A 15,467-nucleotide genomic window follows, 5' to 3' on the forward strand; every position below is an offset into this window, starting at 1 on the left:
CAGGTCCAATAGTTATAATACATATTCAAGGTAACAGGTCCAATAGTTATAATACTAATTCATGGTAACAGGTCCAATAGTTATAATACATATTCATGGTAACAGGTCCAATAGTTATAATACTAATTCATGGTAACAGGTCCAATAGTTATAATACTAATTCATGGTAACAGGTCCAATAGTTATAATACTAATTCATGGTAACAGGTCCAATAGTTATAATACTAATTCAAGGTAACAGGTCCAATAGTTATAATACTAATTCATGGTAACAGGTCCAATAGTTATAATACTAATTCATGGTAACAGGTCCAATAGTTATAATACTAATTCATGGTAACAGGTCCAATAGTTATAATACTAATTCATGGTAACAGGTCCAATAGTTATAATACTAATTCATGGTAACAGGTCCAATAGTTATAATACTAATTCATGGTAACAGGTCCAATAGTTATAATACTAATTCATGGTAACAGGTCCAATAGTTATAATACTAATTCATGGTAACAGGTCCAATAGTTATAATACTAATTCATGGTAACAGGTCCAATAGTTATAATACATATTCATGGTAACAGGTCCAATAGTTATAATACATATTCAAGGTAACAGGTCCAATAGTTATAATACATATTCAAGGTAACAGGTCCAATAGTTATAATACTAATTCATGGTAACAGGTCCAATAGTTATAATACATATTCATGGTAACAGGTCCAATAGTTATAATACTAATTCATGGTAACAGGTCCAATAGTTATAATACTAATTCAAGGTAACAGGTCCAATAGTTATAATACTAATTCATGGTAACAGGTCCAATAGTTATAATACATATTCATGGTAACAGGTCCAATAGTTATAATACTAATTCATGGTAACAGGTCCAATAGTTATAATACTAATTCATGGTAACAGGTCCAATAGTTATAATACTAATTCATGGTAACAGGTCCAATAGTTATAATACATATCCAATAGTTATAATACATATTCATGGTAACAGGTCCAATAGTTATAATACTAATTCATGGTAACAGGTCCAATAGTTATAATACTAATTCAAGGTAACAGGTCCAATAGTTATAATACTAATTCATGGTAACAGGTCCAATAGTTATAATACTAATTAATGGTAACAGGTCCAATAGTTATAATACTAATTTATGGTAACAGGTCCAATAGTTATAATACTAATTCATGGTAACAGGTCCAATAGTTATAATACTAATTCATGGTAACAGGTCCAATAGTTATAATACTAATTCATGGTAACAGGTCCAATAGTTATAATACATATTCATGGTAACAGGTCCAATAGTTATAATACATATTCAAGGTAACAGGTCCAATAGTTATAATACATATTCAAGGTAACAGGTCCAATAGTTATAATACTAATTCATGGTAACAGGTCCAATAGTTATAATACATATTCATGGTAACAGGTCCAATAGTTATAATACTAATTCATGGTAACAGGTCCAATAGTTATAATACATATTCAAGGTAACAGGTCCAATAGTTATAATACTAATTCATGGTAACAGGTCCAATAGTTATAATACATATTCATGGTAACAGGTCCAATAGTTATAATACTAATTCATGGTAACAGGTCCAATAGTTATAATACTAATTCATGGTAACAGGTCCAATAGTTATAATACTAATTCATGGTAACAGGTCCAATAGTTATAATACATATCCAATAGTTATAATACATATTCATGGTAACAGGTCCAATAGTTATAATACTAATTCATGGTAACAGGTCCAATAGTTATAATACTAATTCAAGGTAACAGGTCCAATAGTTATAATACATATTCATGGTAACAGGTCCAATAGTTATAATACTAATTCATGGTAACAGGTCCAATAGTTATAATACTAATTCATGGTAACAGGTCCAATAGTTATAATACTAATTAATGGTAACAGGTCCAATAGTTATAATACTAATTCATGGTAACAGGTCCAATAGTTATAATACTAATTCATGGTAACAGGTCCAATAGTTATAATACTAATTCATGGTAACAGGTCCAATAGTTATAATACATATTCATGGTAACAGGTCCAATAGTTATAATACATATTCAAGGTAACAGGTCCAATAGTTATAATACATATTCAAGGTAACAGGTCCAATAGTTATAATACTAATTCATGGTAACAGGTCCAATAGTTATAATACATATTCATGGTAACAGGTCCAATAGTTATAATACTAATTCATGGTAACAGGTCCAATAGTTATAATACATATTCAAGGTAACAGGTCCAATAGTTATAATACTAATTCATGGTAACAGGTCCAATAGTTATAATACATATTCATGGTAACAGGTCCAATAGTTATAATACTAATTCATGGTAACAGGTCCAATAGTTATAATACTAATTCATGGTAACAGGTCCAATAGTTATAATACTAATTCATGGTAACAGGTCCAATAGTTATAATACATATCCAATAGTTATAATACATATTCATGGTAACAGGTCCAATAGTTATAATACTAATTCATGGTAACAGGTCCAATAGTTATAATACTAATTCAAGGTAACAGGTCCAATAGTTATAATACTAATTCATGGTAACAGGTCCAATAGTTATAATACTAATTCATGGTAACAGGTCCAATAGTTATAATACTAATTCATGGTAACAGGTCCAATAGTTATAATACTAATTCATGGTAACAGGTCCAATAGTTATAATACTAATTCATGGTAACAGGTCCAATAGTTATAATACATATTCATGGTAACAGGTCCAATAGTTATAATACTAATTCATGGTAACAGGTCCAATAGTTATAATACTAATTCATGGTAACAGGTCCAATAGTTATAATACTAATTCATGGTAACAGGTCCAATAGTTATAATACTAATTCATGGTAACAGGTCCAATAGTTATAATACTAATTCATGGTAACAGGTCCAATAGTTATAATACTAATTCATGGTAACAGGTCCAATAGTTATAATACTAATTAATTGTAACAGGTCCAATAGTTATAATACTAATTTATGGTAACAGGTCCAATAGTTATAATACTAATTCATGGTAACAGGTCCAATAGTTATAATACTAATTCATGGTAACAGGTCCAATAGTTATAATACTAATTCATGGTAACAGGTCCAATAGTTATAATACATATTCATGGTAACAGGTCCAATAGTTATAATACATATTCAAGGTAACAGGTCCAATAGTTATAATACATATTCAAGGTAACAGGTCCAATAGTTATAATACTAATTCATGGTAACAGGTCCAATAGTTATAATACATATTCATGGTAACAGGTCCAATAGTTATAATACTAATTCATGGTAACAGGTCCAATAGTTATAATACATATTCAAGGTAACAGGTCCAATAGTTATAATACTAATTCATGGTAACAGGTCCAATAGTTATAATACATATTCATGGTAACAGGTCCAATAGTTATAATACTAATTCATGGTAACAGGTCCAATAGTTATAATACTAATTCATGGTAACAGGTCCAATAGTTATAATACTAATTCATGGTAACAGGTCCAATAGTTATAATACATATCCAATAGTTATAATACATATTCATGGTAACAGGTCCAATAGTTATAATACTAATTCATGGTAACAGGTCCAATAGTTATAATACTAATTCAAGGTAACAGGTCCAATAGTTATAATACATATTCATGGTAACAGGTCCAATAGTTATAATACTAATTCATGGTAACAGGTCCAATAGTTATAATACTAATTCATGGTAACAGGTCCAATAGTTATAATACTAATTAATTGTAACAGGTCCAATAGTTATAATACTAATTTATGGTAACAGGTCCAATAGTTATAATACTAATTCATGGTAACAGGTCCAATAGTTATAATACTAATTCATGGTAACAGGTCCAATAGTTATAATACTAATTCATGGTAACAGGTCCAATAGTTATAATACATATTCATGGTAACAGGTCCAATAGTTATAATACTAATTCATGGTAACAGGTCCAATAGTTATAATACATATTCATGGTAACAGGTCCAATAGTTATAATACTAATTCATGGTAACAGGTCCAATAGTTATAATACATATTCATGGTAACAGGTCCAATAGTTATAATACTAATTCATGGTAACAGGTCCAATAGTTATAATACATATTCAAGGTAACAGGTCCAATAGTTATAATACTAATTCATGGTAACAGGTCCAATAGTTATAATACATATTCATGGTAACAGGTCCAATAGTTATAATACTAATTCATGGTAACAGGTCCAATAGTTATAATACATATTCAAGGTAACAGGTCCAATAGTTATAATACTAATTCATGGTAACAGGTCCAATAGTTATAATACATATTCATGGTAACAGGTCCAATAGTTATAATACTAATTCATGGTAACAGGTCCAATAGTTATAATACTAATTCATGGTAACAGGTCCAATAGTTATAATACTAATTCATGGTAACAGGTCCAATAGTTATAATACATATCCAATAGTTATAATACATATTCATGGTAACAGGTCCAATAGTTATAATACTAATTCATGGTAACAGGTCCAATAGTTATAATACTAATTCAAGGTAACAGGTCCAATAGTTATAATACATATTCATGGTAACAGGTCCAATAGTTATAATACTAATTCATGGTAACAGGTCCAATAGTTATAATACTAATTCATGGTAACAGGTCCAATAGTTATAATACTAATTAATTGTAACAGGTCCAATAGTTATAATACTAATTCATGGTAACAGGTCCAATAGTTATAATACTAATTCATGGTAACAGGTCCAATAGTTATAATACTAATTCATGGTAACAGGTCCAATAGTTATAATACTAATTCATGGTAACAGGTCCAATAGTTATAATACATATTCATGGTAACAGGTCCAATAGTTATAATACATATTCAAGGTAACAGGTCCAATAGTTATAATACATATTCAAGGTAACAGGTCCAATAGTTATAATACTAATTCATGGTAACAGGTCCAATAGTTATAATACATATTCATGGTAACAGGTCCAATAGTTATAATACTAATTCATGGTAACAGGTCCAATAGTTATAATACATATTCAAGGTAACAGGTCCAATAGTTATAATACTAATTCATGGTAACAGGTCCAATAGTTATAATACATATTCATGGTAACAGGTCCAATAGTTATAATACTAATTCATGGTAACAGGTCCAATAGTTATAATACTAATTCATGGTAACAGGTCCAATAGTTATAATACTAATTCATGGTAACAGGTCCAATAGTTATAATACATATCCAATAGTTATAATACATATTCATGGTAACAGGTCCAATAGTTATAATACTAATTCATGGTAACAGGTCCAATAGTTATAATACTAATTCAAGGTAACAGGTCCAATAGTTATAATACTAATTCATGGTAACAGGTCCAATAGTTATAATACTAATTCATGGTAACAGGTCCAATAGTTATAATACTAATTCATGGTAACAGGTCCAATAGTTATAATACTAATTCATGGTAACAGGTCCAATAGTTATAATACTAATTCATGGTAACAGGTCCAATAGTTATAATACTAATTCATGGTAACAGGTCCAATAGTTATAATACATATTCATGGTAACAGGTCCAATAGTTATAATACATATTCAAGGTAACAGGTCCAATAGTTATAATACATATTCAAGGTAACAGGTCCAATAGTTATAATACTAATTCATGGTAACAGGTCCAATAGTTATAATACATATTCATGGTAACAGGTCCAATAGTTATAATACTAATTCATGGTAACAGGTCCAATAGTTATAATACATATTCAAGGTAACAGGTCCAATAGTTATAATACTAATTCATGGTAACAGGTCCAATAGTTATAATACATATTCATGGTAACAGGTCCAATAGTTATAATACTAATTCATGGTAACAGGTCCAATAGTTATAATACTAATTCATGGTAACAGGTCCAATAGTTATAATACTAATTCATGGTAACAGGTCCAATAGTTATAATACATATCCAATAGTTATAATACATATTCATGGTAACAGGTCCAATAGTTATAATACTAATTCATGGTAACAGGTCCAATAGTTATAATACTAATTCAAGGTAACAGGTCCAATAGTTATAATACTAATTCATGGTAACAGGTCCAATAGTTATAATACTAATTAATTGTAACAGGTCCAATAGTTATAATACTAATTTATGGTAACAGGTCCAATAGTTATAATACTAATTCATGGTAACAGGTCCAATAGTTATAATACTAATTCATGGTAACAGGTCCAATAGTTATAATACTAATTCATGGTAACAGGTCCAATAGTTATAATACATATTCATGGTAACAGGTCCAATAGTTATAATACATATTCAAGGTAACAGGTCCAATAGTTATAATACATATTCAAGGTAACAGGTCCAATAGTTATAATACTAATTCATGGTAACAGGTCCAATAGTTATAATACATATTCATGGTAACAGGTCCAATAGTTATAATACTAATTCATGGTAACAGGTCCAATAGTTATAATACATATTCAAGGTAACAGGTCCAATAGTTATAATACTAATTCATGGTAACAGGTCCAATAGTTATAATACATATTCATGGTAACAGGTCCAATAGTTATAATACTAATTCATGGTAACAGGTCCAATAGTTATAATACTAATTCATGGTAACAGGTCCAATAGTTATAATACTAATTCATGGTAACAGGTCCAATAGTTATAATACATATCCAATAGTTATAATACATATTCATGGTAACAGGTCTCAATAGTTATAATACTAATTCATGGTAACAGGTCCAATAGTTATAATACTAATTCATGGTAACAGGTCCAATAGTTATAATACTAATTCATGGTAACAGGTCCAATAGTTATAATACTAATTAATGGTAACAGGTCCAATAGTTATAATACTAATTCATGGTAACAGGTCCAATAGTTATAATACTAATTCATGGTAACAGGTCCAATAGTTATAATACTAATTCATGGTAACAGGTCCAATAGTTATAATACATATTCATGGTAACAGGTCCAATAGTTATAATACATATTCAAGGTAACAGGTCCAATAGTTATAATACATATTCAAGGTAACAGGTCCAATAGTTATAATACTAATTCATGGTAACAGGTCCAATAGTTATAATACATATTCATGGTAACAGGTCCAATAGTTATAATACTAATTCATGGTAACAGGTCCAATAGTTATAATACATATTCAAGGTAACAGGTCCAATAGTTATAATACTAATTCATGGTAACAGGTCCAATAGTTATAATACATATTCATGGTAACAGGTCCAATAGTTATAATACTAATTCATGGTAACAGGTCCAATAGTTATAATACTAATTCATGGTAACAGGTCCAATAGTTATAATACTAATTCATGGTAACAGGTCCAATAGTTATAATACATATCCAATAGTTATAATACATATTCATGGTAACAGGTCCAATAGTTATAATACTAATTCATGGTAACAGGTCCAATAGTCATAATACTAATTCAAGGTAACAGGTCCAATAGTTATAATACTAATTCATGGTAACAGGTCCAATAGTTATAATACTAATTAATTGTAACAGGTCCAATAGTTATAATACTAATTTATGGTAACAGGTCCAATAGTTATAATACTAATTCATGGTAACAGGTCCAATAGTTATAATACATATTCATGGTAACAGGTCCAATAGTTATAATACATATTCAAGGTAACAGGTCCAATAGTTATAATACATATTCAAGGTAACAGGTCCAATAGTTATAATACTAATTCATGGTAACAGGTCCAATAGTTATAATACATATTCATGGTAACAGGTCCAATAGTTATAATACTAATTCATGGTAACAGGTCCAATAGTTATAATACATATTCAAGGTAACAGGTCCAATAGTTATAATACTAATTCATGGTAACAGGTCCAATAGTTATAATACATATTCATGGTAACAGGTCCAATAGTTATAATACTAATTCATGGTAACAGGTCCAATAGTTATAATACTAATTCATGGTAACAGGTCCAATAGTTATAATACTAATTCATGGTAACAGGTCCAATAGTTATAATACATATCCAATAGTTATAATACATATTCAAGGTAACAGGTCCAATAGTTATAATACATATTCAAGGTAACAGGTCCAATAGTTATAATACTAATTCATGGTAACAGGTCCAATAGTTATAATACATATTCATGGTAACAGGTCCAATAGTTATAATACTAATTCATGGTAACAGGTCCAATAGTTATAATACATATTCAAGGTAACAGGTCCAATAGTTATAATACTAATTCATGGTAACAGGTCCAATAGTTATAATACATATTCATGGTAACAGGTCCAATAGTTATAATACTAATTCATGGTAACAGGTCCAATAGTTATAATACTAATTCATGGTAACAGGTCCAATAGTTATAATACTAATTCATGGTAACAGGTCCAATAGTTATAATACATATCCAATAGTTATAATACATATTCATGGTAACAGGTCCAATAGTTATAATACTAATTCATGGTAACAGGTCAAATAGTTATAATACTAATTCAAGGTAACAGGTCCAATAGTTATAATACATATTCATGGTAACAGGTCTAATAGTTATAATACTAATTCATGGTAACAGGTCCAATAGTTATAATACTAATTCATGGTAACAGGTCCAATAGTTATAATACTAATTAATTGTAACAGGTCCAATAGTTATAATACTAATTTATGGTAACAGGTCCAATAGTTATAATACTAATTCATGCTAACAGGTCCAATAGTTATAATACTAATTCATGGTAACAGGTCCAATAGTTATAATACTAATTCATGGTAACAGGTCCAATAGTTATAATACATATTCATGGTAACAGGTCCAATAGTTATAATACATATTCAAGGTAACAGGTCCAATAGTTATAATACATATTCAAGGTAACAGGTCCAATAGTTATAATACTAATTCATGGTAACAGGTCCAATAGTTATAATACATATTCATGGTAACAGGTCCAATAGTTATAATACTAATTCATGGTAACAGGTCCAATAGTTATAATACATATTCAAGGTAACAGGTCCAATAGTTATAATACTAATTCATGGTAACAGGTCCAATAGTTATAATACATATTCATGGTAACAGGTCCAATAGTTATAATACTAATTCATGGTAACAGGTCCAATAGTTATAATACTAATTCATGGTAACAGGTCCAATAGTTATAATACTAATTCATGGTAACAGGTCCAATAGTTATAATACATATCCAATAGTTATAATACTAATTCATGGTAACAGATCCAATAGTTATAATACTAATTAATGGTAACAGGTCCAATAGTTATAATACTAATTAATTGTAACAGGTCCAATAGTTATAATACTAATTCATGGTAACAGGTCCAATAGTTATAATACTAATTCATGGTAACAGGTCCAATAGTTATAATACTAATTCATGGTAACAGGTCCAATAGTTATAATACTAATTCATGGTAACAGGTCCAATAGTTATAATACATATTCATGGTAACAGGTCCAATAGTTATAATACATATTCAAGGTAACAGGTCCAATAGTTATAATACATATTCAAGGTAACAGGTCCAATAGTTATAATACTAATTCATGGTAACAGGTCCAATAGTTATAATACATATTCATGGTAACAGGTCCAATAGTTATAATACTAATTCATGGTAACAGGTCCAATAGTTATAATACTAATTCATGGTAACAGGTCCAATAGTTATAATATTAATTCATGGTAACAGGTCCAATAGTTATAATACATATTCAAGGTAACAGGTCCAATAGTTATAATACATATTCAATGTAACAGGTCCAATAGTTATAATACATATTCAAGGTAACAGGTCCAATAGTTATAATACATATTCAAGGTAACAGGTCCAATAGTTATAATACTAATTCATGGTAACAGGTCCAATAGTTATAATACATATTCATGGTAACAGGTCCAATAGTTATAATACTAATTCATGGTAACAGGTCCAATAGTTATGATACTAATTAATGGTAACAGGTCCAATAGTTATAATACATATTCAAGGTAACAGGTCCAATAGTTATAATACATATTCAAGGTAACAGGTCCAATAGTTATAATACATATTCAAGGTAACAGGTCCAATAGTTATAATACATATTCAAGGTAACAGGTCCAATAGTTATAATACTAATTCAAGGTAACAGGTCCAATAGTTATAATACTAATTCATGGTAACAGGTGTTGGAGCTCAAAATAACCAAGGCAGAGATTTAAGTACAACATCTTAGAACGCTCCAAAATTGCACCCTGTTCCATATTTAGTGCACAACTTTTTACCAGGGCATATATATGGCTCTGGTCAAAAGTACTGCACTATGTAGGGCAGAGGGGGCCATTGGGGACGCAGACTTAGGTTTCATTCCTTAAGATGGACAGGACAGGTATACAAATTGATTTATCACAAGATGCATATGCATTTGACCACAGTATAAGAACCCCTATGCATAGTCATGTGCACGTTTTGTTCCCTCTTTGCTGTTGTTTTTCCCCTGCAGTCTGTGGTTATCCAAACCCATTAACAGGTCAGATAGGGGAAACATGTAAACACTAGCTCTTCATTAACACCTGTGAGCTCATAAATTTCGAAAAAGCGCTAACTCTCTGTCGCTGATGGGCGGAGGAGCCATCGGAGTGTAAAGCATGAGGCGAAGTAAATAACGATTAACATCCGCCTCTCCCGGGCTCCTCACTCCATCGCCACGTTAATGGCTCCTCCCACAGAAAATAAACCAAATTAGCGGAGTTATTATTGTTCAGCTGTTAGTTCGCCTGTTTCCTATTTTTACTGGGGTCAGGACCTCCAGTCCCACACACACATTGATTATACAAACACCATGCGTGTAGAGGCACACACCTGATACATTTGTGCTTGTCTCCTGTTCTGGGGTTTAGGATGCTATTAAATTCAAATTGGAGTCCAGATGTCTACTGACAACACAGATTAGAAATTTGGAGCGTGTCCAGATACCTGTACTTCTGTCCTAAATAGTAGGCGTTTTAGGTATGCGAATATTTAAGTCTTATAGTATGTCAAAATGATCAAGTTTAGTATGCTTTAAATGCCAGGATGTCATACTCATTTAGACTTTTTATATAGCATTCTTTCGCTACTCACTATTGAGGAAGAGAATTGAATTTGTAGACCCACGTGTGTTTGACATCAGCTGATAATCGAATAAGGGGATGGGTTGTGTCCCACTTGACACAAACTGGTTGAATCAACGTTGTTTCAACATAATTTGTCAATATACACTACCGGTCAAAGGTTTGATAACACCTACTCATTCAAGGGTTTTTCTTTATTTTTGCTATTCTCTACATTGTACAATAGCACCCTCGACAACTACTATGATTATTATTATTTGACCATGCTGGTCATTTATGAACATTTTAACATTTTAACTTCTTGACCATGTTCTGTTATAATATCCACCCTGCACAGCCAGAAGAGGACTGGCCACCCCTCATAGCCTGGTTCCTCTCTAGGTTTCTTCCTAGGTTTTTGGCCTTTCTAGGGAGTTTTTCCTAGGGAGTTTTTCCTAGCCACATGCTTTGCTTGCTGTTTGGGGTTTTAGGCTGGGTTTCTGTACAGCACTTTGAGAATATCAGCTGATGTACGAAGGGCTATATAAAAATAAATTTGATTCGATTTTTGAAGACATCAAAACTATGAAATAACACATATGGAATCATGTAGTAACCAAAAAAGTGTTAATCAAATCAAAAAATATTTTATATTTGAGATTCTTCAAATAGCCACCCTTTGCCTTGATGACAGCTTTACACACTCTTGGCACACTCTTGGCACACTCTTGGCATTCGAACGATTAAGCCAGTGGCTAAGATGGAACTATCCAAGCAGCAGATACATCTCTTTTAAATGTTCATATTTTCTTGCATTGTCAGGCAAACACAATTCAATATAAATATTTGAATACAGTAAATAGCCTAAAGTGTCTCTTTTTTATAACCACACATAGCTGTGATTTGACTACAGCCATTTACAGTATTTTTCTTAAAGAACATCACTTCAGGAGAGCGAGAGAGCGAGCGAGAGAGAGCGAGAGAGACCTCTTAAGATGTGCTGAGTAAGTTCTAGCCATAGCAGGTTTTATATGGGTGGTTTGTTATTACTGCTCTAGGCTTTATGACTGTCACACGGATGTGATGCAAGCCTGCATTTTACATCCTCAGTAATCTCTGGGTGAATACTGCTGATTAGACCCCCTGCAAAAACACCTCATATTTTACACTGCAAATCACTGGTTCGTACCCCCGTTTTCACCTGTTTTGCTTGTTGTGAAATTCCTGTCCCCGTTTATCTCGAAGTTCATTTGATTTGTTTTGAAACGGCATACTCAACTTTTTTTCTATATTAAATATTTATATTTTATATTTCCAGTGCATTTTATTTATCTATGTATTTAAACAGCTATATCTTTTAATAGGGACACCTGTACCAATACAGCCATCAGACAGTCGTTACAAACATAAATGATATCAACCATAGAGTTTATCCTAGTAGTAGTACCATAACATATATGATATCAACATTACAGTTTATCCTAGTAGTAGTATCATAACATACATGATATCAACAATACATTTTATCGTAGTAGTAGTACCATAACATACATGATATCAACAATACATTTTATCCTAGTAGTAGTACCATAACATACATGATATCAACAACACATTTAATCCTAGTAGTAGTACCATAACATACATGATATCAACAATACATTTTATCCTAGTAGTAGTACCATAACATGCATGATATCAACAATACATTTTATCCTAGTAGTAGTACCATAACATACATGATATCAACAACACATTTTATCCTAGTAGTAGTACCATAACATACATGATATCAACAACACATTTTATCCTAGTAGTAGTACCATAACATACATGATATCAACAATACATTTTATCCTAGTAGTAGTACCATAAGCAAGTTGAAAGATGAAAAGAGTGTGCCGGCCCAATGGTCTGGTGATGTAGGCACAAGTGCGAAACCATGGAAACCGGAATTCCATTACCGTCCGTCTCCACCCTTCCCGCTTTGGCTCCTTTTATTTAGTCTCCTCTCTTTCTAATATATATTTTTGAATCTGCCCTAAAACATTTTTATTTAAGATGTATAATTTCAGACGAGCACAGGAGTCTGTGAAAAGCCTGTTGAGGGTAGGCATCGTTGATTAGAGCAAGTGCCACAGACATCTGAACTACCCCAGTGATGGGTTGGAACCACAGCAGGAATACTCTACTCCCACGCACAGTAAAGCTGAACTAGGACCAGTTTGTGAAATAACATGCAAGGGTTTAATCTGCTGCAAGTTCTTTTTGTCTGAATTTACATCAATCTCTGGAATCATAATTTACGTCTTTAAAAACTTTTTACTATATCTGATTTATAATCTGAACCTAGATCAGTGTATTGAATCATATTCACTCTTCCAGTGTGATGTGTTTGTGTTTCTACTGACTCTAGATCAGAGTTTAAAAGCCATTGATATCTCCCTGTGTTTGTTTCAGGCAGGCCAGAGAGATTGTCCTGAAGTACGAGGGGAGGCTAACAAGAACAAGAGGGTACCAGGCTGCTGGGGCTGATGTGGGTTCACACACACACACACACACACACACACACACACACACACACACAGCAAACCGCAACCAAGCAAATTTATAGCCTGTTGTTATGGTTTGGTTTAATTAAAATGTTCAGGAGGCATTGGGCAAGGCTACCGAAGTACCATTAAAATTAATTGACTTTTAGAAAGTAGATTGATGAGGAATAATGAATTTTATATATATATATATATATATATATATATATATATATATATATATATATATATATATATATATATATATATATAGATAAATTGTAATTAAGCAGAAGCCAATATATATATACATATTAGAAATCACATCCATTTGTTCAACGAATGGACTTATGTGTATATGAATAATCATATCTTGACTTTTGAATTAAGTACCCCTCTGTATATCATGAAATTAATTAAATACCATTTTTATCTATGGTACAGTGGGATCTGTTCATTTGATGTTAAGTGATGGGACTTGACTGGTGTTGCTTTGTATGTGTAGGCTACTGAATCAACAGATCTTCTCTGAGAAAATTAAGCAAAGAGTTTAACCTTTTCCTCCTTAAACACAAATACACACACATGCGCACACACCCTGAAAATAATTGACTGTTTAAGTCCAATAGTTTGGGCATCTGAAATAAGACATGATAATAACAGTAAAGCAATCAATCAAAAAAAACATGCACACAAATATATACAGTATATATATATAAATGTATACACACACACTAATAGAAAATGGTCCTATATTTTCAGCTGCTGAAGAAGGTCTCCAGGTTGCTGTACAACATCGTGGTTCTGTTTATTCCCTGGGAGATGAGGATCAAGAAAATAGAAAGTAACAACTTTTAATAAGATATTTTATTACTTACTTGAACATGTAAGATATTGACTATATTACAGTAAAATATTAGTTAATTTCCTTTTACTGTAATGCGTATTTGACTGTAAAATTGTATTGACACACAGGCACACTGTCGCCACACACACACTTCCACACTCATCAGAGACGCTGCTGCTACTGTCTACTATCTATCCTGTTGTCTTTATCCCTACCTATATGTACATACTGTATCTACCTCAATTACCTCGTACCCCTGCACATAGACTCTGTACTGGTACCCCGTGTGTATAGCCAAGTTATTACCTCGTACCCCTGCACATAGACTCTGTACTGGTAACCCGTGTGTGTAGCCAAGTTATTACCTCGTACCCCTGCACATAGACTCTGTACTGGTCACCCGTGTGCGTAGCCAAGTTATTAGCTCGTACCCCTGCACATAGACTCTGTACTGGTCACCCGAGTGTGTAGCCAAGTTATTACCTCATACCCCTGCACATAGACTCTGTACTGGTCACCTGTGTGTGTAGCCAAGTTATTACCTCATACCCCTGCACATAGACTCTGTACTGGTCACCCGTGTGTATAGCCAAGTTATTAGCTCGTACCGCTGCACATAGACTCTGTACTGGTAACCCATGTGTATAGACAGTTATTACCTCGTACCCCTGCACATAGACTCTGTACTGGTAACCCGTGTGTGTAGGCAAGTTATTACCTCATACCCCTGCACATAGACTCTGTACTGGTCACTTGTGTGTATATATTACCTCGTACCCCTGCACATAGACTCTGTACTGGTCACCCGTGTGTATAGCCAAGTTATTAGCTCGTACCCCTG

The 15,467-nt window shown here is 32.0% G+C and overlaps 1 protein-coding gene across 1 annotated transcript in view; it reads left to right on the top strand.

Moving 5' to 3' along the window:
• LOC106562704 (transmembrane channel-like protein 3) overlaps nucleotides 1-15,467 on the top strand; it is a 93,169-nt gene that overhangs the window by 46,436 nt on the left and 31,266 nt on the right. Inside the window, exon 3 of the mRNA XM_082957545.1 lies at nucleotides 13,709-13,784. Within this exon, the coding sequence (XP_082813671.1) occupies nucleotides 13,709-13,784 (76 nt within the window). The remainder of the gene's footprint in view (nucleotides 1-13,708; nucleotides 13,785-15,467) is intronic.

This window comes from Salmo salar, chromosome 11 (assembly GCF_965601325.2).
Source record: "Salmo salar chromosome 11, fSalSal1, whole genome shotgun sequence".
In the NCBI taxonomy this organism is placed as follows: Eukaryota; Metazoa; Chordata; class Actinopteri; order Salmoniformes; family Salmonidae; genus Salmo; species Salmo salar.